This window comes from Nerophis ophidion, linkage group LG04 (genome assembly GCF_033978795.1).
Source record: "Nerophis ophidion isolate RoL-2023_Sa linkage group LG04, RoL_Noph_v1.0, whole genome shotgun sequence".
Classification (NCBI taxonomy): Eukaryota; Metazoa; Chordata; class Actinopteri; order Syngnathiformes; family Syngnathidae; genus Nerophis; species Nerophis ophidion.
Window position 1 is genome coordinate 23,375,739 of NC_084614.1, and position 26,074 is coordinate 23,401,812.

At 40.3% G+C, this 26,074-nt stretch overlaps 2 protein-coding genes across 6 annotated transcripts in view; both read left to right on the forward strand.

The window, feature by feature from the left end:
* The window catches only part of kmt2ba (lysine (K)-specific methyltransferase 2Ba), an 86,846-nt gene extending 69,816 nt beyond the window's left edge, over positions 1-17,030 (forward strand). For 3 of the 5 annotated variants that reach the window (XM_061897494.1, XM_061897495.1, XM_061897497.1), the window contains exons 29-36: positions 3,035-3,133; positions 9,251-9,360; positions 9,435-9,560; positions 9,636-9,888; positions 9,964-10,074; positions 13,258-13,341; positions 13,417-13,546; positions 15,815-17,030. In XM_061897494.1, coding sequence (XP_061753478.1) covers positions 3,035-3,133; positions 9,251-9,360; positions 9,435-9,560; positions 9,636-9,888; positions 9,964-10,074; positions 13,258-13,341; positions 13,417-13,546; positions 15,815-16,090 — 1,189 coding nt within the window. In that variant the 3' untranslated portion in view covers positions 16,091-17,030. Of the gene's footprint in view, positions 1-3,034; positions 3,134-9,250; positions 9,361-9,434; positions 9,561-9,635; positions 9,889-9,963; positions 10,075-13,257; positions 13,342-13,416; positions 13,547-15,814 lie in introns of those variants that run through there. The other 2 variants (XM_061897496.1, XR_009806427.1) reach the window with 2 other exon arrangements.
* A 195-nt stretch (positions 17,031-17,225) lies between these two features.
* LOC133551128 (trypsin-like) lies at positions 17,226-23,831 on the forward strand. The gene is made up of 5 exons (XM_061897498.1): positions 17,226-17,380; positions 18,033-18,189; positions 18,259-18,512; positions 22,472-22,608; positions 23,603-23,831. The coding sequence occupies exons 1-5, from the start codon at positions 17,341-17,343 to the stop codon at positions 23,750-23,752; spliced, it is 738 nt and encodes a 245-aa protein (XP_061753482.1). The 5' UTR covers positions 17,226-17,340; the 3' UTR covers positions 23,753-23,831.
* The last annotated feature ends 2,243 nt before the right edge of the window (positions 23,832-26,074 follow it).

Sequence of the window (26,074 nt, forward strand, 5' to 3'; positions counted from 1 at the left end):
AGTTGTTTTAGTACAAACCCTGTTTCCATACGAGTAGGGAAATTGGGTTAGATGTAAATATAAACAGAATACAATGATTTGCAAATCATTTTCAACCCATATTCAATTGAATGCACTAAAAAGACAACATATTTGATGTTCAAAATCATAAACTTTATTTTCTTTTGCAAATAATAATTAACTTAGAATTTCATGGCTGCAACACGTGCCAAAGTAGTTGGGAAAGGGCATGTTCACCACTGTGTTTCATTACCTTTTCTTTTAACAACGCTCAATAAACGTTTGGGAACTGAGGAAACTAATTCTTGAAGCTTTGAAAGCGGAATTCTTTCCCATTCTTGTTTTATGTACAGCTTCAGTCGTTCAACAGTCCGGGGTCTTGTTGTCGTATTTTACGCTTCATAATGCGCCACACATTTTCGATGGGAGAAAATTCTGGACTGCAGGCGGGCCAGGAAAGTACCCGCACTCTTTTTTTTACTAAAGCCACGCTGTTGTAACACTTGTCTTGCTGAAATAAGCAGGGGCATCTATGATAACGTTGCTTGGATGACAACATATGTTGCTCCAAATCCTGTATGTACCGTTCAGCATTAATGGTGCCTTCACAGATGTGTAAGTTACCGATGCCTTGGGCACTAATACACCCCCATACCAGCACAGATGCTGGCTTTTGAACTTTGCGCCTATAACAATCCGAATGGTTATTTTCCTCTGTTCTAGTGGACACCACGTCCTCTGTTTCCAAATATAATTTGAAATGTGGAATCGTCAGACCACAAAACACCTTTCCAATTTGCATCAGTCCATCTTAGGTGAGCTCGGGCCCAGAGAAGCCGGCTGCGTTTCTGGATTTTGTCGATAAATGGCTTTCGCTTTGCATAGTGGAGCTTTAACTTGCACTTAAAGATGTAGCGACGAACTGTATTGAGTCACAGTGGTTTTCTGGTTACTGACCCCATGTGGTGATATCCTTTAGAGTTTGATGTCGGTTTTTGATACAGTGCCGTCTGAGGGATCAAAGGTCACGGTCATTCAATGTTAGTTTCCGGCCATGTCGCTTACGTGGAGTGATTTCTCCAGATTCTCTGAAGCTTTTGATGATGATGTGGACCGTAGATGTTGAAATCCCTAAATTTCTTGCAATTGCACTTTGAGAAAAGTTGTTCTTAAACTGTTTGACTATTTGCTCATGCAGTTGTGGACAAAGTGGTGTACCTCGCACCATCCTTTCTTGTGAAAGACTGAGGATTTTTTGGGAAGCTGTTTTTATACCCAATCATCACCCACCTGTTCCCAAATAGCCTGCAAATAAGTGTTTGATGAGCATTCTTCAACTTTATCAGTATTTATTTCCACCTTTCCCAACTTCTTTGTCACGTGTTGCTGGCATCAAATTCTAAGGTTAATGATTATTTGCAAAAAAAAAAAAAATGTTTATCAGTTTTAACATCAAATATGTTGTCTTAGTAGAATATTCAACTGAATATGGGTTGAAAATAATTAGCAAATCATTGTATTCTGTTTATATTTACATATAACACAATTTCCCAACTCATATGGAAACGGGGTTTGTATTTCCTTGAAACAGAACAATTGAGTCACTATATTAATTTTAATTTTCCTGAAGGAACTCTCCTGAAGGAATCAATAAAGTACTATCTATCTATCTATCTATCTATCTATCTATCTATCTATCTATCTATCTATCTATCTATCTATCTATCTATCTATCTATTATTGATCATGTTACATGCAGAACATCACTGTGCAACTACAGTACATACACTGTCGAGCTAGCTGTGTACAAAGAATGCATGAAATTTAGGCCAATACTTTACAGATATTGTTATATGTTTGTGAGTACGGATTGGTGTCCTATCACATTGTGTTTTGCTCTACAAATTAAAAAATCATTCAGCTACTGATGCAAAAGCGAGCTTACCTCTTGGTGTAGCTAGCTTACGGCTAATGCTGGAGATAGCTGTCGCAAGACGATGTAATACCACGCTAGATAAACAGTGTCACTACAGCTTGGGTATACAGGTTCCGAAATGTAAGTAAAGTATTGTTGCCAGTTTTTCTCCAAAGACATGCACCTGGGGATAGGTTGATTGGCAACACTAAATTGGCCCTAGTGTGTGAATGTGAGTGTGAATGTTGTCTGTCTGTGTTGACCCTGCGATAAGGGTGGCAACTTGTCCAGGGTGTACCCCACTTCCCGCCCGAATGCAGCCTCTCCGGCACCCCCGTGATCCTGAGAGAGACAAGCAGTGTGTGTGCATATATATATATATATATATATATATATATATATTGTATATACTTAATATACTGTATAATGTATTTATGCGTATATAAATGTATGAATATCGCAACATTGCAAATTCCTGTAGGGACAGATTAATGTAATTTTTAGGAATGTAAACATAAGTAATCAGAGACCTCACCATATTAGTATTGGTGTAAAATTGAAAATATTCTATCTAATACATTTAGAAATGGAGAATGTGTTTTTCTAAGTCTTAACAGTGATATGCCTTTTAATGTTTCTGTAGCGTTAATGCTAATGAGCCGTTTGGCCATGCACAGTTGAACTAAGTGCACAGTCATGTTGAAAAAAGTGCGACTGTGTTAATCCATTTATTACATAGTAGCCCTACAATAGCCCTGCACTTGTCCCTATATAGCAGATGTCATATATCACACACAACAACATAATACTGGCACACTTAAGCAGTGCTAGCATAGCTATGTGAACTTACCTGCTAACATTAATTTAAAAATAGAATGTTACTTTAATGCTAGTTTAGCTCATTTTCTTGGGGATAAAAACTTGCAGCGCCACTTCTGTAGTGAGTTGAGGAGTAGTTAACAGAACTCTAATTTTCAGATGTGTAGTAAAGCCAGGTTGTTTTTATTTTCAAAGCTATCCTCTGAGCTGTACTATAATGGCAGGAAGTGGAAATGGGTTCTTGTATCTGCACCTCTTGTTGCTAATCGTGCCAGTTAATGTAAGTGTTTTTCCTTGCAGTGGTGTGAAAAGACAAGCTCTGCCTCTGAAAAACCATCCCAACGAGGGAAGTTCAACAAAACCTCTAATGTTGAGAATTACTCCTCCAACTTCTTCAAGGTCAGTTCAGCTCACTTGGAATTCCAAAAATTTGAAAAAAGTGCAAAAGTTCATTCATTCAACATCAAATGTGAAAGGAGTATGTGATATAAATTAGGCCTGGGCTGATAAAACGATATCAATATCCTGTATATGGCTAAATAGGGTTGTCCCAATACCAATAATTTGGCACCGGTAAGCAAATGTATATTGATACTTTTCTAAATAAAGGGAACTACAAAAAATGTCATATTGGCTTTATTTTCCCAGAGAATTTTACAATACATTAAACATACGTTTCCTATTGAACTCAATGAACAATTTTAGATGGTTGAAATTTTTAAAAGGTGAAAAATTTACAATTTGATGTATTACATATAGTCTGCCACAATTAAGGATTAGGTTAGTATAGAATAAAAAAGCTTTGACATTATATTAAATTATTCATGATTTATGTTTGCCACTCCTGGTTTTGTGCTTTAGGAAAATACAAATACTAGTAAATACTAAAAACAAAACTATGTATAAAAGTACACAGATAAGCCATGTCGTAGGTAACACAAATTGAAGAAATTTGTTTCAAAATTCAGTCATTTATATGGTAATTGGGTTACACTTGTATAGCGTTTTTTTACCTTCAAGTTACTCAAAGCACTTTGACACTACTTCCACATTCACACACTGATGGCGGGAGCTGCCATGCAATGCCCAAACCACGACCCATCAGGAGCAAGGGTGAAGTGTCTTGCTTAAGGACACAACAGACATGACGAGGTTGTTAGAAGGTAGGGATTGAACCCGGAATCCTCAGGTTGCTGGCACGGCCACTCTGCCAACAGCGTCACGTCGTCACATGCATTAGTTGACTTTAAATGGGCGGTTTTAACACACGCTAATATTTGGAATCAAGCCCAGCAGCTGTGTGCGCATCTGCGTATTTACATGTACACAATAGAGGAGCTGGTTTACTTATGACTGTAGCGTACAATATGTGTTTTTTGCAAGAATGTGGTTATATATGGATTGGGTGAGTGATGTCAGTGAGTGAGTAGAGAGAGAAAGGTAGAGTGTGCAACGTGCACTGCGCAGTAGAGTGATGAAAGGGTTCGGTTGTGTTTCTGCAAAACTAATAATAAAGTGATTGTTGTGGATTGGCATCCTCATCATTCTGACCCGAAAACAGAGCTTAGCAGACTATTGCGGGATAAAGTGAAGGGTATTACCCCCGACGAAAACATCGGCTCTGGAGGGAACATCTGCCCTGTGCTTCTAGACTACGGTCTGCATGGGAGCCGAACAGCAGGAAAAGTGTAACAACTAATTATTACATCGTCAGTTTTTATAACTTCTTGTGCAGATCTGAATGCTTATTATTTAAATGTTTGAAGCAAAGGTGGCAATACCAATTGCCACGTTTGGTGAGGTTTGTTTTAAAGCCACAGTTGCAGCGCGGCGTGACCTCATTAGTTTTGAAGCCCAAATACCTCCATATTGCGCTTCACACACCCTTCTTTATTAACCAGTAGAATTGTCGTTTTTTTGCCATTTTTCCTCTCTTCAATGTTATTGCTTGTATGCGCTTTGTGTGTGCCTTTTGACACACTCAACATCATGCGCCCCGGCTCTATGGTCACCGCCGCACAGCATCATGCAGATGATGAAATGGTACCTGTATTTTTTTAAGAGCAGTATAGTAACGTTTCCAATTAATTAGTACCGGTATACCGTACAACCCTAATGGCTATAAACCCGTAATAGAAAATGTGATTTGATAAAACATTCAAAATATATATTTTGGGTTTATGTACAGTGGGGCAAAAAAGTATTTAGTCAGCCACCGATTGTGCAAGTTCTCCCACTTAAATTAATTTTCATCATAGGTACACTTCAACTGTGAGAGACAGAATGTGAAAAAAAATCCAGGAATTCACATTGTAGGAATTTTAAATAATTTATTTGTAAATTATGGTGGAAAATAAGTATTTGGTCACTTCAAACAAGGAAGATCTCTGGCTCTCACAGACCTGTAACTTCTTCTTTAAGAAGCTCGCTCTTCTGTTCTCCACTCGTTACCTGTATTAATGGAACCTGTTTGAACTCGTTATCTGTATAAAAGACACCTGTCCACAGCCTCAAACAGTCAGACTCCAAACTCCACTACGGCCAAGACCAGGAAAATAATTGTAGACCTGCACCAGACTGGGAAGAGTGAATCTACAATATACAAGCAGCTTAGTGTGAAAAAATCAACTGTGGGAGCAATTATCAGATAATGGAATACATTCAAGACCACTGATAATCTCCCTCGATCTGGGGCTCCACGCAAGATCTCATCCCGTGCGGTCAAAATGATCATGAGAACGGTGAGCAAAAATCCCAGAACCACACGGGGGACATGGTGAATGACCTGCAGAGAGCTGGGACCAAAGTAACAAAGGTTACCATCAGTAACACACTACTACGCCCACAGGGAATCAAATCCTGCAGTGCCAGACGTGTTACCATGCTTATTAAGCCAGTGCATGTCCAGGCCCGTCTGAAGTTTGCCAGAGAGCACATGGATGATACAGCAGAGAATTGGGCGAATGTCATGTGGTCAGATGAAACCAAAATATAACTTTTTGGTATAAACTCAACTTGTCGTGTTTGGAGGAAGAAGAATACAGAGTTGCATCCCAAGAACACCACACCTACTGTGAAGCATGGGGGTGGAAACATCTTGCTTTGGGGCGTTTTTTCTGCTAAGGGGACAGGACGACTGATCCGTGTTAAGGAACGAATGAATGGGGCCATGTATCGTGAGATTTTGAGCCAAAACTTCCTTCCATCAGTGAGAGCTTTGAAGATGAAACGTGACTGGGTTTTCCAGCATTACAATGATCCCAAACACACCGCCCGGGCAACGAAGGAGTGGCTCCGTAAGAAGCATTTAAAAGTCGTGGAGTGGCCTAGCTAGTCTCCAGACCTCAACCCCATAGAAAATCTGTGGAGGGAATTGAAAGTCTGTGTTGCTCGGCGACAGCCCCAAAACATCACTGCTCTCGAGAAGATCTGCATAGAGGAATGGGCCAAAATACCAGCTACTATGTGTGCAAACCTGGTAAAGACCTATAGTAATCGTTTGACCTCTGTTGTTGCCAACAAAGGTTATGATACAAAATATTGAGTTTAATTGTTGTTATTGACCAAATACTTATTTTCCACCATAATTTACAAATAAATTATTTAAAATTCCTACAATGTGAATTCCTGGATTTTTTTTCACATTCTGTCTCGCACAGTTTAAGTGTACCTAAGATGAAAATTACAGACCTCTGTCATCATTTTAAGTGGAAGAACTTGCGTACTAAATACATTTTTGCCCCACTGTATGTATTCATTTATTTTTTATTTTGGTTGAAAAAATCTGGAAGTTTCAAAGCAAGGTTTGTTGCATGAACAAAGGTACTTCGCTCTGGTAACCGGGCAAAGCAGAAAGCGATCACTAAGCAATGGGAGGGAGGCGCTAACAGCCAATCAGGTAACCGTATCAACTATCAGTTTCGTTGCGTCATCTTGCTGTCTTGCTGTTGATCCTTTGCATGGAGTGAGAAGAGGAATTTAAAAAGGTAGGCCGCAGAGAGTGGATAAATTGTTAATAAAACAGAAGAAGTGACCTTGACAGTATGGTAGTTTTTGTATTTGAAAAAAAAACAACGTTCATCCCTTTTCTTTGCAACCCTTGAACTAAAGTGCAAGACTGTATAAAATAAATTGCAAAATATAACAAATGTGTTACTTTAAAGTAATAGAAATTTGGTCAAATCATATTTCAGTAATAATTACTGCATCATTTATTTCCATACTTAAATAGGGTGAGGGACCAGACAAAAAGCAGCTCAAAGACCTCCATGAAAAAGAAAAAACAACTCAGATTCTACTCAGGAACTGCACTTTTTTGGTTTTTGCCAATCGTTCACAATTATTATAGACATGATGATGGGTGGATTTTTTTCATTGCCTTCTAAATATATAAATGTGATCAAAAGTTTGCTTGCAATGTAGCCTATGGGAGCCATACAATTCTACCTATAGAGCCCCTAAAAAACATCCAAACACCTTCATTAGGGTTTATGTACATAATGAAGGTATAAATGTAATGTAGTAACAGGCACATTTCTAATTTAACATTTAATATTTATTTAGTTTGATCATTGTAAGCATAAGCGGTGCGTTTATTTAAAAAATGCATGGTGTTCATCACTGATTTCTGCTCACTGCAGACTTTATGAATGTCAACGAGAATAATAAGTCATGGAGAATGCTCGGATGTTCTCATTTAGATGAAAAATGTCTCATAATCGTTGCAAAGAAATTGTGGAGGGGAGAGAGAGCGTTTTTCGAGTCATTTTCGCCAGTTCCAGGTCTTAAATGGCTGGTAAAGTGTCATCATTGTCACCGACGTCCCACTGGGTGTGAGTTCTCCTTGCCCACTGGGTGTGAGTTTTCCTTGCCCTTATGTGCGTTCTTCCAAGGATGTCGTAGTGGTTTGTGCAGCCCTTTGAGACACTTGTGATTTAGGGCTATATAAATAAACATTGATTGATTGATAAAGTGTCCCAACATGTTGGAATATCTCATAAGCTATCTACTTTTCAGGTGAGATGCATGATTTATGATCTACAATAAACTTACAGGGAGCAGGGAAGCGAGGAAACCGCAGATTCAATGATATAAACATAATGATCATGCGCCGTTATAAATAGTTTGTCTGCGATAGTGGTTATAATACCAATATCACTATCCATCCATCCATTTATTACCGCTTATTCCCTTTCGGGTCGTGGGGGGTGCTGGTGCCTATCTCAGCTACAATGCTTGGTTAATATTCAAGTCACGAAATGTAAATTTAGTATTGTTGGTGCTTTTTTAATGGTCATATGGGGAGTTCGATTCCTGTCCCTGCCGTTGTGTTCTTGGGCAAGACACTTTACCCACCAGCTCCCAGTGCCACCCACACTGGTTTAAATGTAACTTAGATATTGGGTTTCACTATGTAAAGCCCTTTTAGTCACTCGAGAAAAGCGCTATATAAATACAATTCACTACACTTCACATTTATCGGATTTTATGGGCGTAATGGTGGAGCTCTCTTTAGCTCCGATGTTAGTGGACTTTTATTTACGTTTAATATTTAGGATGCTTTTTTTGTTTAATCCATTTGTCTTAATGATTCTGAATGATCGGCAAAATTCCCCAAAAAAGTGCAGTTCCCTTTTTAAGTTTAGATACATGTTCAACATAAAACAATACGTCTGTTATTATAACCACATCATACCGTACCACAAGCAAATTAATTCAGAGAAAACTTATCAACATCCCTGGTCATTTTGGCATGTGTATAAGTAGCATTATGATCAGTAATTTAATTGCATGTGATGTGATGTCAGTCGTATTATGTGACTGATATCAAGTGTAGCTCAGTATGTGTGTACGGCATGACATATGACTTGACTACACAAAGCTGTTGTACAGGGATGTTTAATTGAGGGTTGCGTTAGGCTTTATTTTGTAATTGTTTATTTGAAGGACAATGTGGAGTTACATGAAAGCACTATGCTTTAATGTATTAACACGTGTGTTACTGTGTACGTTGTTTTAGTGTTAATAACACGATTGTGTTTTATAGGGCACATCATATTGCTCCTATACATTTCATATACAAATGTTAACATTTAATATATTTTTCACCTTGCCGTTTTTTTCGATAGGTATTAAAAAATTTAAAAAATTATCAATATCAACCGATATGGAGTAAAACACTTAAACTGTGATACAGTTTTCAGTCAGATCGCCCAGCCCTAAGCCTTTTTTGTTATAATTTTGATGATCCTGGCTTAGTTTTTTTACCCAAAGTTTTCTGAGATTTTCAATTAGAGGTTTTCATAAACGGTAAGCCATAAACAATACTATAAACAATACTATATCAAAAGAAGACTTGAAATATCTTGAGTTGCCTGTTATCAGCCCATGACATACATTAGTTCATCTTGTAAATCTAATTGCTGGTACAAACCTTTGAATGATAATCTATTTTTTACGTTTCAACAGTATATCTCTTTCTGTGTACAAATACATGTGATTGTTCCTTTTCCTCAGGCATGCTAAGTTAGAGATTCGACCTACTCCTTCACCAGCTACTCAAGGTAGGGCGCACACGTGGGTCAGTGCTCGACATGGTAACCTCTCTGATTGGGAGCCTGTTGCAGGTTTGTTCTCGCTATGAATGGCGTTTTTGCACTGCAGTAATAAAATGTAAATGTTATTGTATTTACTTTGCTAGGCGGTAGTTCAGAGGATGAGGTCCCTTTGCCCAAACACAGAAAGAAAACCTACACAAACCAGCCTCACCTGCGTTTTGAAATCACCAGTGATGATGGTTTCTGTGTTAAAGCCAACAGTATGGAGGGTGAGAACTGCTCTGGTAGCCTGAAGTGCACCATACTGTCAAATCTGTGTCAAAAAATCTTTGTCGCCCTTTCAGTCGCTTGGCGTGCCGTCATTGAGGGCGTTCTGGATGCCCGGGCGGACTTCCACATGAAGCAGCTGCCTCTGGGCATCATGTGCGGGCCGCGGGTGCTCGGCGTGGTCCACGACGCCGTCATTTTTCTGCTGGAGCAGCTGCAGGGCGCCGCCAATTGCAAGAGCTACCGCTTTCGATTCCACCGCTGCGACAACATTGAAGAAGAGCTTCCACTTAACCCAAGCGGCTGCGCCCGGGCTGAAGTCTACACGCGGTATTCTGCTCTTCAAATTACGTAAAAGCTCACATTGTCTTGTACATCTCTAAAGACTTCCGTTTCTGTCATTAGGAAAGCAACATTCGATATGTTCAACTTCCTGGCTTCTCAGCACAGAGCACTTCCTGACATAGTTGGCGTGAATGATGAAGAGGAGGATGAATTCCCACTCAAGTCATCCAGGTTAGGCCATCTCCCAAGCAAGTACAGTGCATCTAAAATATTCACAGCGCTTCACTTTTAATTTTTTTATTTTTTTGGGGGTTAGTCAAGTGCGTCTGCCTCACAATACGAATGTCCTGAGTAGTCAGTGTTCAATCCCGGGCTCGCGATCTTTTTGTGTGGAGTTTGCATGTCCTCCCCGTCAATGCGTGGGTTTCCTCCGGCTTCCTCCCACTTCCAAAGACATGCACCTGGGGATAGGTTGATTGGCAACAGTAAAAATTGGCCCTAGTGTGTGAGTGTGGATGTTGTCTGTCTATCTGTGTTGGCCCTGCGATGAGGGGGCGACTTGTCCAGAGTGTACACCGCCTTCTGCCTGATTGTAGCTGAGATAGGCACCAGCGCCCCCCGCGACCCCAAAAGGAAATAAGCGGTAGAAATGGATGGATGTATGGATTTTGTTATGTTGCAGTAGGGCTGGGCGATATATCGAATATACTCGATATATCCTGGGTTTGTCTCTGTGCGATATAGAAAATTACTATTGTGATATTCGAGTATACGTTCACACGTAGCTGCTTTTAGCTGCGGTCATTAGACTACAGGCTTTTCTCACTCTTGTCTCTCCTTCTCACAGAGATTTAACCGCACCTTGTTACATACGTCACATACTGTGCATTGTCATACGCTGTCGCGGAGCAAGGAGGTAGCTAACCTTAGTTGTGGCAGGTGGTGTAAGCGGAGTAGTGCGGGTGGTAACACGAGACGAAGAAGGTGCGAATCTGGTAACAAAGGAAAGAAAAACTAATTCCCAAGAAAAACAGCACAGGGTCCATCGTCTGGCGGTGGTTTGGCTTCACGCGGGATGATGTTGAAAAGACAACTGTAATATGTCTAGTATGCGGCAAAAGTGTTGCTACAAAAATTAGCCGCAGTGCTTATTTTTAGCATCATTTGAAAATTCGCCCGCTAGAGAATGAAGAGTGCTTGAAACTCTGCACGTCAACATCTCTGTTCGGTGCCACACCCACAAAATACCAAAGCAACCATTTCCAGATCCACACCGTATGACAAAAAATAGTCAACAACCGAAGGAGATAACGTCCGCAGAAACCTACCACATAGCAAAGGACATACACTATTTGATTTCCTATTATGCAGCTAATTTTTATTTGGCAGTCATTGAAATATCTTGTGTGACATCATGCACAAAAGTGCACTTTATTTGTTTTAAACTATTGTAGTGGCATTCTGTACAAGAAGTGCACTTTAATTTAGTGTTTTGATATGTCATCTTAGTGACATCATGCACAAAAGTGCACTAATAGCTTGTTTTAAAATGTCAGACAATCTTGCAGTTTCTGTTCTGGAAATTACATATACGTGTGTGCCACTGCTTGATAACTGTTCAATAAATACAGTTTTAGTACGTTGACTTAGTTGTGATTTCCCTCTCTGCATGAAAGTTTAAAATGAGCATATATTAATGCAGTATGTGACAAGAATGTTTTATTGTAGAGACATAGAATAATCATACTGGTATGATGATATGCATCAAATGTTAATTCAAGGCTAAGGCAAAATATCGAGATATATATTGTGTATGGCCTAAAAATATTGAGATATTAAAAAAAGACCCAGCCCTATGTTACAGCCTCATTCCAAAATGGACTAAAATCATTGTAGGCTTTAACATTCTAAACACAATACCCCATAATGGGAAAACGTGGTTTTTTTTTTAGAAATCTTTGTATGTTCTATTAAAGATAAAAAACAAAAAATACATGTTCTCCCGGCCTTTGCTCAGTACTTTGTTAATGCACATTTGGCGGCCATTACATTCTGAAGTATTTTTGAATACAATGCCACAAACTTGACACACCTATGTTTGGGCTGTTTCGCCCATTCCTCTCTGCAGCACCTCTCAAGCTCAATCAGGTTGAATGGTAAGTGTCAGTGCACAGCTAGTTTCTAATCTCTCCAGAAATGTTCAATTGGATTCAAGGACATTTACACAGTTGTCCTGAAGCCACCCCTTTGATATCTTTGCTGGGTGTTGAGGGTCGTTATCCTGCTGAAAAATTAACCGTCACCCCAGTCTGAGTCCAAGAGTGCTCTGGAACAGGTTTTCATCCAGGATGTCTCTGTATCTTGCTGCATTTATCTTTCCCTCTATCCTAACTAGTCTCCCAGTTCCTGCTGCTGAAAAACATCCCCACAACATGATGCTGCCACAACCACGCTTCACTGATTGTATTGGTCTGGTGATGAGCGGTGCCTGGTTTCCTCTCAACATGACACCTGGCAGTCACGCCAAAGAGTTCAGTCTTTGTTCCATTAGACTAGAGAATTTTGTTTCTCATGATCTGATTCCTTCATGTGCATTTTGGCAATCTCAAGGCTGGCAGCCATGTGCTTTTCAACGGGAATGGCTTCCGTCTGGTCACTCTACTATACAGGCCTGATTGCTGCAGAGATGGTTGTCCTGTAAGGTTCTCCTCTCTCCAGAGAGGAACACTGTAGCTCTGGCTGTGACTAAAGGGTTCTTGGTCATCTCTCTGACTATGACCGTTCTCTCTCTCAATCGCTCAGTTTAGACCGACCAATGGGTCCAAACTTCTTCCATTTATGGATGATGGAGGCCACTATACTCATGGGATCTTCAAAGCAGCAGACATTTGTCTGTACCCTTCCCCAGATTTGTGCCTCAAAACAATCTTGTCTTGGAGGTCTACTGACAATTCCTTCGACCTCATTCCTGGTTTGTGCTCTGCCATGCCTGGGACCTTATACTGTATGTAGACAGGTGTGTGCCATTGCAAATCATGTCCAACCACTTGAATATACCACAGGTGGACTCCAATTAAAGATGTAGGAACATCTCTTGGATAATCAGTTGAAACAGGATGCACCTGAAATCACTTCTGAGCTTAATGACAAATACAGCCTTTGAATACATGTGATTTCTCAGTTTTTTATTTTAATACATCTGCAAAATAAATAATCACATTATGAAGGGGATGTGTGTAGAATTTGGAGGACAAAATTGAATGTATTCCATTTTGGAAAAGGCCATGACATAACCAATAAGTGGAAAAATCGAAGCACTGTGAATACTTTACGGATGCACATTAATTAGAAAGTGGATGACTACATCTCAAAATTACATCTGTTTTTTTTGTTACCATGTCCCACTCTGAATAGGCGAGCCACCAGCAGTGAGCTTCCCATGGCCATGAGATTCCGACACCTGGAGAAAACTTCCAAAGAAGCAGTCGGCGTTTACAGGTAATAGTAAATCAAAATAAATTGAACCGCAACATAGAAGGAAGAACTGTATTTAATCAAATTTTTTTTTGGCAGGTCTTTAATTCATGGCCGAGGCCTTTTCTGCAAGAGGAACATAGAAGCCGGAGAAATGGTGATCGAGTACGCTGGCATCGTCATCCGCGCTGTCCTGACAGATAAGCGGGAGAAATATTATGACAGCAAAGTGAGTACATTTATTCATACTCACTGGCAATTGCAGTAATTACATTTGAATGTGAGGTGTTAATTTAATTAAGCCGCATAAAGCAGTGTTCCCCAACCACAACCACAACCATTTGTACCGGGCCGCACAAGAAATAAAAAAAACAAACAAAAAAAACGTTTTTTTTTCTTTTATTAAATCAACATAATATATCAATATAGATCAATACAGTCTTCAGGGATACAGTCCGTAGACACACATGATTGTATTTCTTTATGGAAAAAAAAAATTATTCAAGCGTTGACCGGTCCGCAGATACAAAAAGGTTGGGGACCACTGGGATGAAGGACGAGGCGTTGATTGCAAGCAGACTATCATTGAAGACAGAACTCGTAACAATTTGAATAATAATTTGGAATGCATGAGAAAGTGAAAAGGAAAACTCTGATCTCATTGACCTCTTGGCAATTTATTAGAAAGTTTATTACACAACACAATAGAACCAGTGTTGTAAATAACACTGATGATAGGTTAATTGTACACAACAGTATGGCAAGTGTAACATGCATTAGAACCTACATTTTAAAAGTAGTAGGTAGATAAATCTGCTCCTCATACTTAAAATGCAGGTACAGTCGTTCTTCGCCACATAGCGCTTTAAATATTGCCGATTGTATATTATTTTTTTTAAGCATATTCTACAACATGTTTGCCTAAATCAAGCATTTTCAAGCTGAATAAAGTTGGATTCACACAAACTTTAATGATCCACAAGGGAAATTGTTACACACTGGTGTGTAACAAGAATAATAATAATAATGGATTAGATTTATTTAGCGCTTTTCTATCGACTACTCAAAGCACTCACAGAGAAGTGAAAACACTCTGTGGTGGTAAGCTACATTTGTAGCCACAGCTACCCTGGAGTAGACTAACGGAAGTGTGGCTGCCAATTTGTGCATACTGCCCCTCTGACTACCACCTATCATTCATTCACCAGTGTGAGCGGCACTGAGGGAAAGGGAGAAGTGTCTTTGTCCAAGGACATAACAGCAGTGATTTGGATGGCAAGAAGCGGGGGGCAAACCTGGAACCCTCATGTTTCTGGCACGGCTGCTCTACCCACCAGTCTAGGCAGTAAATGGACTAAAAATATCTATACTACAGTAGTATTGGCCACTAGATGAGACCAAACCAATCAGATCTTTCTGAAAAATGCATTAAGTAGTTGTACACTGTTTTTTATGCACTAGTGATGAAACTATTTGTTTTATGGTCAATATTAGGAAAACTATGTTTTATACTTTAACCAGTGACCAGTATTCGAATTAATTATACGTACGTTTCAACGATGTTACCGATGTATGTGTGTTTATGTAACGTGACATGCTATTTTGATGTGGTTGACCGCATTTAAAGCACAGTAAGTTCAATGCAGGAAATAACCTTTTACTAATGAAAGCAACAACCAGCACTACACTAACATGAACTTCCTAGTAAATAGGAAGAAGCAACATCACACAGTAAGTTTACAGACTACAACCAGCACCACACTAATATGAACTTCCTATCAAATAGGAAGAAGCAACATCACACAGTAAGTTTACACACTACTACGAGGAAATGATGAACAACAATTCAAAGAAGTGACAAGCTTGTAGTCCTACAATATCCCATCAAAGCACAGTTAATCTCTTTTTTTTAGCTAGCACTAACACAATCCAGTAAAAAGATTCAACAGAGCTGATGTCACTGCCTGCAAAATTCCACTGCTAAGCTTACAAACACATCAGAGCTAAAATGCTACTCTGTATGAGTGCACTTTTGCTAGCATCACACATCACTTTGCAAAAGGCAGCGCCTTTTAAATTTGGCAAAAGGCACCACCTTTTAAAGCTATACACACACACTGCTCTCATGCAACATCTCTTGAATGCATATGCCAGATATTTCAAGGTTGTATTTTTTTGTAGTAACACACTTATTTTCCCTAACAATGACATATATTAAAATGTTTTTGCAGATCACTGTTTATAATCAATGATTTGTACTTTGCGGAAAATCATTTATCGAGGTCATGTCCGGAACCCATCCATCTATTTTCTACCGGTTATTCCGATTGGGGTCGCGGGATGTTCGTAACCAATAGCGATGAATGAGGGATTACTGTTCTGCCGTTTTGTGAAGTTGATCAAAAAAGAACAGGAGCTTGCATACAGCCACAGCTATAACACAATATACCATAGCAATCTTACGAGCGCTGATCGCCAACCTCCCTCTTTTCACCAGGGCATAGGCTGCTACATGTTCCGTATCGACGACTTTGACGTGGTGGACGCCACCATGCAGGGCAACGCGGGGCGCTTCATCAACCACTCGTGCGAGCCCAATTGCTACTCGCGAGTCATCAACGTGGATGGCCGCAAGCACATCGTCATCTTCGCCCTGCGCAAGATCTACCGCGGCGAGGAGCTGACGTACGACTACAAGTTCCCCATTGAGGATGCTGAGAGCAAGCTGCACTGCAACTGCGGGACGCGCCGCTGCCGCCGCTTCCTCAATTGAGCAGATGAAATGTTGAAGGTACACCTCTGTCACATGGAGCCACATGTCTTATCTCAGATGAAGACTACTTCCCATCACTTGCTGGAACAACCAACCAGGAACTCATGGTTTCCATCCACTCATCTTTCCACAAAGGCAAGGTTGCAGGGAAATATTTATTCAGCACTTTGCTCTGACTCAGTCCTCTTTTTGTTTTCTGCAATTTCAACTCCAAGCTCACCCTTTATTATTTGCTCTTTTCCTCTCCTTTTTCTGTGAGTGTTTTTCTTCAATGAAGATGCTGGTGACATTCACCCAATGTGTTTTATTGGTGGTCTCTCCAACCCATTTCACCATTTTTATTTCGAAGTCACACAACCCAAAATGCTTTTATCCCGCAGTTGCCGTCTCGTTGGTCGTCGTTTTAAAGTGTGTAAGTTAGGGAAGAGTTTCTTGCCTCAATAAATATGATGCTATGCACTGTCCCTTAAGCCGAATCTTGGAAATCCTCTTTTTTTGTATATTTGAACAATAAATGTATATATTACAACACACTTTTGTTTTTGGTATGTAGAAGACTGACTAAAAATGGAGTCTTGAGTTATTTCGTTTAATTTTTAACTGGCTACGTTGTCGTTCCAAGCAAATTAAGCAAATACTGACATCTTACATTGATATACCTGCATTACTAAGTAGAGTTCATACTAACTATATTTGATCTATTTGGCTTCTTCCAAATAGGTCTAAATCTTGTATTTAGTGGTTACAAGTTTGACTCCGCCCACTTCCTAAAAGCTGTTCATATCTTTTTCCATACTAGGTCAACATTTTTCTTCCTTTCCTTTTACATCCTCCACTGTACAGTTATATAAAATGCTTTCTAAACATGTTAAGTATTTTTCTACCTATGTTTTGTTGTTCTTATTTAAGTTCAATAAACCTTTTGTAAATTTCCAATTGACATCGCGGTGTCAGTGTTTTTGTTTTCTCAGGAGATTCATCATCAAAAACGAGTAAAAAGGTTTGAACTTTGCCGTTGCCAAACTTTTTGTCAATGTTTACGCTACTTCATAATTGCATAACACTCCAGCTTGCAAGACCAAGATCCCATCAGGCTACTTTTGATATCACTCAAGGTCTTTTCTGCCATATGGTTGTTTTCCCAGAATGCACCTTTTTTTTTTCTGCCCCCACATCACATCGACCTTGAGCGTGTTGGGTATTTAAGCACCGCCGACGCCTGCTCTTTCTCTGACTTGCAGGCAGAAGACATGAAGGCCCTAATTTTCCTTGCTTTGCTTGGAGCAGCATGTAAGACACACACCTTTTAACGTCTTCTGTTATCATGCAGACTCCAAAGATAGTTGTACATAAGCTGCCATGGACCTAAAGATGCCAAGGAGCTTTGGTTCAATAAAAAAATATGTGTCTTCTTGATGCCTGATTAAAAGTTTTTTCCTGCAAAATTTTTTATAGTTAGATATGCTCAACCTTTTTATTTATGCAGGATGGCGTTTTATGGTATTTTTGTATTGTATTACATAAAAATAGGAAGTGGGGTCTTGTCCAGGGTGTACTCCGCCTTCCACCCGAGTGCAGCTGGGATAGGCCCCAGCAACTCCAAGAGGGACAAGTGGTAGAAAATGGATTGATTTTTATATTGTATTATATAAAAATCTGAGTTGGCGACTGTTCAGGCTGCACGCTGCCTTCCACCAAATTGCAGCTGGGATAGGCTCCAGCCCCCCACCCCACATCGACCCTGAGAGGGACAAGCGGTAAACTTTGAAGTGAATTTTTTTTTTTCACAATTTGGAAAAAAATGAAGTATTTTATTGTTGTAATGTCTCATATAGTAATAGTTGTGTTAGGAGTATTATTAATACAAATAGTGACTTTCAACTAGTAGCTACATGAGGCTTTTATATGTTGGTAAAATTTTTGTTTACCATTTTTGTTGCAGTTGCTGCTGCTGAGAATGACGATAAGGTCGTGGGAGGCTCCGAGTGCTCCCGTCACTCTGTGCCCTATCAGGTGTCTCTGAATGCCGGCTACCACTTCTGCGGAGGATCCCTCATCTCCAGCCAGTGGGTGGTCTCTGCCGCTCACTGCTACAAGTCGTGAGTGCATCACCTACTCGTAACTGCGTACACATAACCTGGTGCTGATCACGTGATGGTGCACCTCAGCCGCATCCAGGTGCGTCTGGGTGAGCACAATATCGCCGCCAACGAAGGCACCGAGCAGTGGATCGACTCCGCCAAGCTGATCAAGCATCCTCAGTACAACAGCTACAACCTGGACAACGACATCATGCTCATCAAGCTGAGCCGCCCCGCCGCCCTCAACAACTACGTTCAGACCATCCCGCTACCCTCACGCTGCCCCGTGGCTGACGAGAACTGCCTCGTGTCCGGATGGGGCAATATGGCCGTAAATGGCAGTAAGTCAAAGCGTACCCTGCCTTCCGCCCGAATGCAGCTGGGATCGGCTCCAGCACCCTCGTGGCCCAGAGAGGGACAAGCGGTAGAAAATAGATTAATTTAATGGACTTTTATAGCCTAAATCAGGGGTAGGGAACCTATGGCTCTAGAGCCAGATGTGGCTCTTTTGATGACTGCATCTGGCTCTCAGATAAATCTTAGCTGACATTGCTTTACACGATAAGTAATGAATAATTCCGCTGGTAGTCATAGTGTCAAAAAATAACATTCAAAATATAAAACATTCTCATGTATTTTAATCCAGCCATCTGGTTTCTACCGCACCTGTTAAAGAAGTCACATTAATGGTAAGAAGTATTTTATGTATTGTTGGTTCGCTTCAGAATAACAGTGTTATTAAAACAATAAGAGACTTATACTCTAAAAATGTTGGTTTTACTTAAAAATGCTCGCATTTAGTTGTGTTCAGTCTTAAAAAAATATTATATGGCTCTCACGGAAATACTTTTTAAAATATTTGGCTTGTATGGCTCTCTCAGCCAAAAAAGGTTCCCGATCCCTGGCCTAAATGAAGCATTTTCAGTCATAAAAATACAATATTTGAGTAATAATGGCTAAACCACTCAAAGCGTGATTTTCAGTGTCGTGACAGAAGAATCCTTGAGCCGTCTGATAGGCTTGAAGCTGCTGAGGTTTACAGGAAGTCGGGCTGTGACGCCTACACAAGGATGGGTCAGGGTTGCCAATTGGAGAGCAACATTCGTACCACAAGAACACTGCCTGATTGGTTCAGCTTCAGGCTGCATTACTATATTGCAGACTTGGGCAAATTAAGGCCCAGGGGTTAAGCTTTTCAATCTGGCCCGCCAGATATTCCCAAATCATATTTTTAGATCTTCAAGACGGAAACTGCAGCTGCCATTATGATGTGCAGTGATGTTTTCAAATGACCGTAAGTCTTGAACTATATGTTTTATATATTTCAATGTTTGGAATTTCCACTTTTGCATGATATACTAGTTACTATGGTAATATAAATTACAGCAGCTCAGACGAGGCACCAAGCAAAGTGGGTGGGGAGCGTTTCCACATAGTGTTTAGAGAGCGGCCAGCCTGAAATGTGGGTGTCAGGGACGGACGCAGAAGGAGATTTTTATAACAAAGTTCTAACTGTTAGTGAGGTATCAGATTGTAGGTGGGTTATTTTTTTACTCTTCGCGTCATATTTTGTTGTTTGTTGCGTTTCGCTTGATTGTAAAATATGTTAATCGACAGGGTGTGTGACGTTCATATGTTGTCAATACTCAAGTGTTTTATCGTTCATAGTTAATATTGTAAATCCCACATTCTTTATTTTCATGTACATTCTGGTTGTCTCATTCAGTAAAAAAAAATGAAAAAAATTACATCACGTTTTAAGGCGGTCTGTCACGAGACATTATTGTGAGGTTTTGTATTAGTGTTTTCTCAAAATCAGGGGTCACCAACGCGGTGCCCACGGGCACCAAGTAGCCCGTAAGGACCAGATGAGTAGCCCGCTGGCCTGTTTTAAAAATGTTCGGTCCTGAAAGTGTTAATACTGTAAGTAGCTGGTTGATTGTAAAATGTATCTTCATTGTAGTTTTCATTAACAAATTTGGAGGTGTTGAAATCGCAATAAAACTTAGTGGCAATAGCAAAGCCAATGTACAGTAATATCAAGCTAGCACATTTTTGGAAAAGTGAAGCCTTTCTATGTATTTTGAGCATTTTTTAGTTCATTTTTTTCTGGGCTTTGGAAATTGCAACATTAACTAGAAAATGGATTGATGGATGGAACTCGGTAGGTTGGTTAGGACCGCTTTCAGTACTGCTGGAGTGGTTGCTAAGTACCAAAGTATGAGCGTAACAAAATTGACAAATTGGTTTGGCAGGATTCGTTTGGTGCCAAAAAAGTACCCATTCCTACTTAAGGTTGTATTTCATGTTTAAAAGGTTCACATAATTTTTAAAGATTTATTTAGAAGGTTTCTAACATGGGGAAGCACGGTGGAAGAGGGGTTAGGGTGTCTGCCTCACAATACGAAGGTCCTGAGGAGTCCTGGGTTCAATCCCGGGCTCGGGATCTTTCTGTGTGGAGTTTGTGACTGCGTGGGTTCCCTCTGGGTACTCAGGTTTCCTCCCACCTCCAAAGACATGCACCTTGGGATAGGTTGATTGGCAACATTAAAATTGGCCCTAGTGTGTGAATGTTGTCTATATGTGTTGGCCCTGCGATGAGGTGGCGACATGTCCGGGGTGTACGCAGCCTTCTGCCCGAATGCAGCTAAAATTGGCTCCAGTGCCCCCCACAACCCCAAAGGGAATAAGCGGTAGAAAATGGAGGGATGGATGGGTTTCTAACATTTTTGTGAGGCTCTAGCTATAAAAATATTTGATTTCAAATTAATTCATTTTTTTTATCGCGGGCATGTCTGGAACTATCTAATCGCAGTATATACTGTGCGTATATATTTTTTGTGTAAATTACATACATTTGTACATAAGAAAATAATTAGATTCTCAATCCATAAAATATTAGAAATTGAATATAATAATGTTTTTATGTGCAGTATGTTGTATACCAGGGGTGTCAAACTCAAATACAGAGTGGGCCAAAATTTAAAACCGAACAAAGCCGCGGGCCAAGGTTGAACAAATTAACCTTTTAATAGGGACCCAAACATGTTTTGCATTGAATATTGAACAAGCAAGGCTTATATAACTTTATAGTGACATGCAAAATCGAGTTTCAAATAATAATAATAATTAAAAAATATCAATGGTTTGGTGATAGCGGGGGGTGTATATTGTAGCGTCCCGGAAGAGTTAGTGCTGCAAGGCGTTCTGGGTATTTGTTCTGTTGTGTTTATGATGTTTTACGCTGCCGATGGTCTCCCGAAACGTGTCGTTCTTGTTTGGTGTGGGTTCACATTGTGGCGCATATTTGTAACAGTGTTAAAGTTGTTTATACGGCCACCCTCAGTGTGACCTCTATGGCTGTTGACCAAGTATGCTTGCATTCACTTGTGTGTGTGTATAAGCCGCATATATTATGTGACTGGGCCGGCACGCTGTTTGTATGGAGGAAAAGCGGACGTGGAGACAGGTTGTAGAGAACGCCAAAGGCAGTGCCTTTAAAGCCCACCCCAAATATTGTTGTCCCGGACTAAATTCGGGAGGGGCACTGAACTTCGGGATGGTTGGCAAATAAGAGTATTAGCAGTGAATGCGGTGTTAAAGTGGCGGGCCAGCTCTAATGTTAATTTGATATTGCCTCAAGGCCAGCGGGCCAGAGTTTGACATCCATGTTGTATACATTTCATATAATTGTATAATTTAAATGCAATTAACATTTTTATGGAAATCCTACAACTCCTAATTTGATTTAGATTTTTGGGGTGACAATTGTGAGTGAAGTGAATTATATTTATATAGCGCTTTTCTCAAGTGACTCAAAGCGCTTTACATAGTGACACCCAATATCTAAGTTACATTTAAACCAGTGTGGGTGGCACTGGGAGCAGGTGGGTAAAGTGTCTTGCCCAAGGACACAACGGCAGTAACTAGGATGGCTCAAGCGGGAATCGAACCTGCAACCCTCAAGTTGCTGGCACGGCCACTCTAACAACCGAGCTATGCCGCCCCAATTCGATTCCGAATCTATTCTCGATTTAACACGACTCCTAATTCAAACCGATTCCAGCTATATACTATTCGGTAGAAGGATAATAAAACCTTTTCAACACAGGTTACAGGTTACAAAAGCTCCTCCTTGCTGCTTGACGTATAACATATTCACGCAGTGATTAATCTTGGAGATGGCCTAAAATAACGTCCTTTTTAAAAATGTAGTCTTTTAATAATTTTTACGCTTGCACAAGTGTACCTTAAGGTCCTGAAATTGATGGACATATTGTTATTCTTTCTTCCCCGTCAGACAACTTCCCTGACAGGCTGCAGTGTCTGAGACAGCCCATCATTGATGACAGGATCTGCAAGAACGCCTACCCCCACCTATTCACCCAGAACATGCTCTGCTCTGGTTTCATGCACGGAGGCGCCAGCAGCTGCCAGGTGAGTTGGACCTGAACCCTAACAACACAAGCTTTGCACAAAACACCTACAGTGGGGCAAAAAAGTATTTAGTCAGCCACCGATTGTGCAAGTTCTCCCACTTAAAATGAGGACAGAGGTCTGTAATTTTCATCGTAGGTACACTTCAACTGTGAGAGACAGAATGTGGGGAAATAATCCAGGAATTCACATTGTAGGAATTTTAAAGAATTTATCTGTAAATTATGGTGGAAAGTAAGTGTTCAAAGCTCTCACTGATGAAAGGAGGTTTTGACTCAAAATCTCACGATACATGGCCCCGTTCATTCTTTCCTTAACACGGATCAATCGTCCTGTCCCCTTGGCAGAAAAACAGCCCCAAAGCATGATGTTTCCACCCCCATGCTTCACAGTAGGTATGGTGTTCTTGGGATGCAACTCAGTATTCTTCTTCCTCCAAACACGACGAGTTGAGTTTATACCAAAAAGTTCTATTTTTGTTTCATCTGACCACATGACATTCTCCCAATCCTCTGCTGTATCATCCATGTATCCATTTTGGTATAAACTCAACTCGTCGTGTTTGGAGGAAGAAGAATACTGAGTTGCATCCCAAGCACACCATACCTATTGTGAAGCATGAGGGTGGAAACATCATGCTTTGGGGCTGTTTTTCTGCTAAGGGGACAAGACAATTGATCTGTGTTAAGGAAAGAATGAATGGGGCCATGTATTGTGAGATTTTGAGCCAAAACCTCCTTCCATCAGTGAGAGCTTTGAATGGTTGACCGAATACTTATTTTCCACCATAATTTACAAATAAATTATTTAAAAATTCCTACAATGTGAATTCCTGGATTTTTTTTTCACATTCTGTCTCTCACAGTTGAAGTGTACCTATGATGACAGTTACAGACCTCTGTCATCATTTTAAGTGGGAGAACCTGCACAATCGGTGGCTGACTAAATACTTTTTTGCCCCACTGTATACAACAAACCAAAATCTGGTCTGCAGGGAGACTCGGGCGGTCCTCTGGTGTGTAGCGGTCAGCTTCAAGGTGTGGTCTCCTGGGGTTACGATTGTGCCATGAAGGGACACCCTAGCGTCTATGCCCGTGTGTGCCGCTACAACAGCTGGATCAGCAGCATCATGAGGAGCAACTAAAGCATTAGACGCTATGGACTGTACTGCAACACTGAACACATTACATGTTTATTCAATAAAAGCTATATTCATATCCAAATGTTTTGTTCCCATATTTACTGGAAATGACTGAGTACATCTAGATCTGTGCATATACTGTATATTTATTCATGGTGGCTGATTTTGCAGACTTTTCCCACCAATTCCTAAATAAAGGTCCAGGAACAACTGTAATGAAATACTACTTGCATTTATTATACATGTATCAATGTGATTTATACACTAACACAGGGGTCAGGAACCTTTTTGGCAGAGAGAGCCATGAAAGACAAATATTTTAAACTGTATTTCCGTAAGACCCATGAAATACAACTAAATGCGTGCGTTTTTAAGTAAAACCAACATTTTTAGAGTATATTAAGTCTCATTATCCATGCGTTTTCTACATCTCGATTTCTGTAACGTATTATTTTTGGGTCTCCCCAGGTCTAGCATTAAAAGACTACAGTTTGTACAAAATGCGGCTGCTAGACTTTTGACAAGAACAAGAAAGTTTGATCATATTACGCCTATACTGGCTCACCTGCACTGGCTTCCTGTGCACTTAAGATGTGACTTTAAGGTTTTACTACTTACGTATAAAATACTACACGGTCTAGCTCCATCCTATCTTGCCGATTGTATTGTACCATATGTCCCGGCAAGAAATCTGCGTTCAAAGGACTCCGGCTTATTAGTGATTCCCAGAGCCCAAAAAAAGTCTGCGGGCTATGGAGCGTTTTCTGTTCGGGCTCCAGTACTCTGGAATGCCCTCCCAGTAACAGTTTGAGATGCTACCTCAGTAGAAGCATTTAAGTCTCATCTTAAAACGTATTTGTATACTCTAGCCTTTAAATAGACCCCTTTTTTAGACCAGTTGATCTGCCGTTTCTTTTCTTTTTCTCCTATGTCCCCCCCACCCTTGTGGAGGGGGTCCGTTCCGGCGGTCATGGATGAAATACTGGCTGTCCAAAATCGGGACCCAGGATCGACCGCTCGTCCATAGTCGGGACCCAAGATGAACCGCTCGCCTATGTATCGGTTGGGGACATCTCTGCGCTGCTGAAGTCCTCCGCTTGGGATGGTTTCCTGCTGGCTCCATTTTGGATGGGACTCTCGCTACTAAATTGGCTCCACTTTGGACTTGCTTCTCACGGTTACGTTAGATCTACTATGGATTGGACTTTCACAATATCATGTTAGATCCGCTCGACATCCATTGCTTTCGGTCCCCTGGGGGGGTTGCCCACATATGTGGTCCTCTCCAAGGTTTCTCATAGTCATCATGGTCGACGTCCCACTGGGGTGAGTTTTTCCTTGCGCCTATGTGGGCCCTACCGAGGATGTCGTTGTGGTTTGTGCAGCCCTTTGAGGCACTTGTGATTCATGGCTATATTAATAAACATTGATTGATTGATTATTCTTTTTAATACCATTGTTATTCTGAAGCTAACCAATAATAAATACAATTCTTACCATTAGTGCGACTTCTTGAACAGGTGCGGTAGAAACGGATGGATGGATTAAAATTCATGAGAATGTTTTATATTTTGAATGGTATTTTTTAACACTGTGATCACCAGCTGAATTTTTCATTACTTATCGTGTTTAGCAATGTGAGCTATAATTTATCTCAGAGCCGGATGCAGTCATCAAAAGAGCCACTTCTGGCTCTAGAGCCATAGGTTCCCTACCCCTGCACTAACATAAACTGCAGATGAGGCATTTATGATCCATATGCTCGACAGTTATTTTAAACAGCGTAGCAAGTAACACTTTTTTCAATTTACTCTGATAGTCCCAACTTCAAATAAAAACAAAAAAATCATAATTATAATTAGTTCTAGAATGTTTTTTGACGGTTTTATTTTCAATGTGCTCCTTTTAACCAGAGTGACTGACCGGTACTTCCGAAACGCAGAGTTGTCATACAGTCTCAGTGTGTCTTTGAACGCAACTTATGAAAAAAAATCTCCAATCGCCTGTCGACGACAGTCACGCGTTCGGCAACACCTGACGATCTATCGTCGAACTCCAGACAAAGGTGAGCTTAATAAAAGTAATAACACTATATCTGGTATTAAAAATAAATGTGGGTATTTTGTGTATTTCTATTTTGTCGAAGACAAGAGTTGGGGCGTTTTATTCGGTTAGCTCAACTGTTTTAAGCTAGGTTCACAGAGGTTGAAGCTAGGCTGATGTCTCAATTAACATTTACTTATTCAATTTATAGTATTTCCCTTACCTTTAAACCCAAAGTATTTGTAAATACAGTATAATATTTTTGCTTTCAATGCATGCTTA